The 1,540-nt window shown below is 28.1% G+C and overlaps 1 protein-coding gene across 1 annotated transcript; it reads left to right on the forward strand.

Moving 5' to 3' along the window:
* Window positions 1–38: 38 nt before the first annotated feature.
* Window positions 39–1,184, forward strand: PRSY57_0503800 (2-oxoisovalerate dehydrogenase subunit beta, mitochondrial, putative; the record flags this gene model as incomplete). The annotated part of the gene is made up of 1 exon (XM_012906110.2): window positions 39–1,184. The coding sequence occupies one exon, from the start codon at window positions 39–41 to the stop codon at window positions 1,182–1,184; it is 1,146 nt and encodes a 381-aa protein (XP_012761564.1).
* Window positions 1,185–1,540: the final 356 nt, after the last annotated feature.

A 1,540-nucleotide genomic window follows, 5' to 3' on the forward strand; every position in this document is an offset into this window, starting at 1 on the left:
TTTTTTTTTTTTTTTTTTTTTTTGAACGTTCTCATAAAATGAAGAAACTATTAAGAAATAACGTAAAAAATATGTTCTTAAAAAATTGCTTTCTTGTGAGGAATACAAATGTAAAATGTTGGAGAACCGATAGGTTTCATAATTACAATATGTGGAATACTGTTGAAAATAATGGCATCCGTGGTTTTTCTTCCTCTAGTTTTGAAGAGATAAAAAAAATGAACATGTTTACAGCAATAAATTCAGCTATGCATAATGTATTTGAAAGTAACCCTAACTCTGTATTATTAGGAGAAGATGTTGCTTTCGGAGGTGTGTTTAGATGTTCTTTAGATTTATTAAAAAAATATGGAAACATGAGAGTTTTCAATACTCCTTTATGTGAACAAGGAATTATAGGATTTGCTATAGGTCTAGCTGAAAATGGATTTACAACAATAGCAGAAATACAATTTGGTGATTACATATTTCCAGCTTTTGATCAAATAGTAAATGATGTAGCTAAATATAGATATAGATCAGGTAGTAGTTTCGATGTAGGTAAATTAACTATAAGATCGACCTGGGGTGCTGTTGGTCATGGTGGTTTATATCATTCACAAAGTCCAGAAGCTTTTTTTGCACATGCAGCTGGTTTAAAAATTATTGTACCAAGTGATGCATATAAAGCTAAAGGATTGTTATTGTCAGCTATTAATGATCCGAACCCATGTTTATTTTTTGAACCCAAAATTTTATATAGATCATCAGTGTGCGATGTACCTACTGGACCATATCAATTAGAATTGGGTAAGGCAGATGTTGTAAGACAAGGTTCAGATGTCACTATAGTAACATGGGGATCTTTAGTACATAAAATGAAAAATGCTGCCGAGATTTTATCCAAAAAAAATAATATCGAATGTGAAGTTATTGATCTACAATCTATCATACCATGGGATATTGAAACTGTACAAAAATCAGTCGAAAAAACGGGAAGACTTTTAATTACACATGAAGCTCAGCTAACCAATGGTTTTGGAGCTGAAATAGCAGCAAAAATCCAAGAAAGGTGTTTCTATAATTTGCATACACCTATAAAAAGGGTCTGTGGTTATGATACTCCTTTCCCCCATGTCTACGAGCCATTTTACATGCCCGATGCACATAAAGTTATATACGAAGTCAAAAAAATGATGAAGTAATAACATATCAAGAAGGTAAACACATAAATATGGATATATATATATATATATATATATATAGAATTTTTTTATTTTTTTATTTTTTTATTTTTTATTTTTTTATTTTAAAATCGAAATGCAATTATAAGATGCTCTCCTTTTACCAATATGGTGAAATGTTTCACTATAATTTATATGTATATAATTATTTATTTGTTTGTTATTATTTTATTTTATTTTTTTATGCTTTATATAAATTCTTCAATATTTGTTATCCATTCTTATAAATTAAAATACATATGTCACATATATTTTTTTAGATAAAAATATATTCCCCACATTCTTTAAATATACCTATACATTAATTCGTTATGAAC

Source organism: Plasmodium reichenowi, chromosome 5 (assembly GCF_001601855.1).
Source record: "Plasmodium reichenowi strain SY57 chromosome 5, whole genome shotgun sequence".
Taxonomy (NCBI): Eukaryota; Apicomplexa; class Aconoidasida; order Haemosporida; family Plasmodiidae; genus Plasmodium; species Plasmodium reichenowi.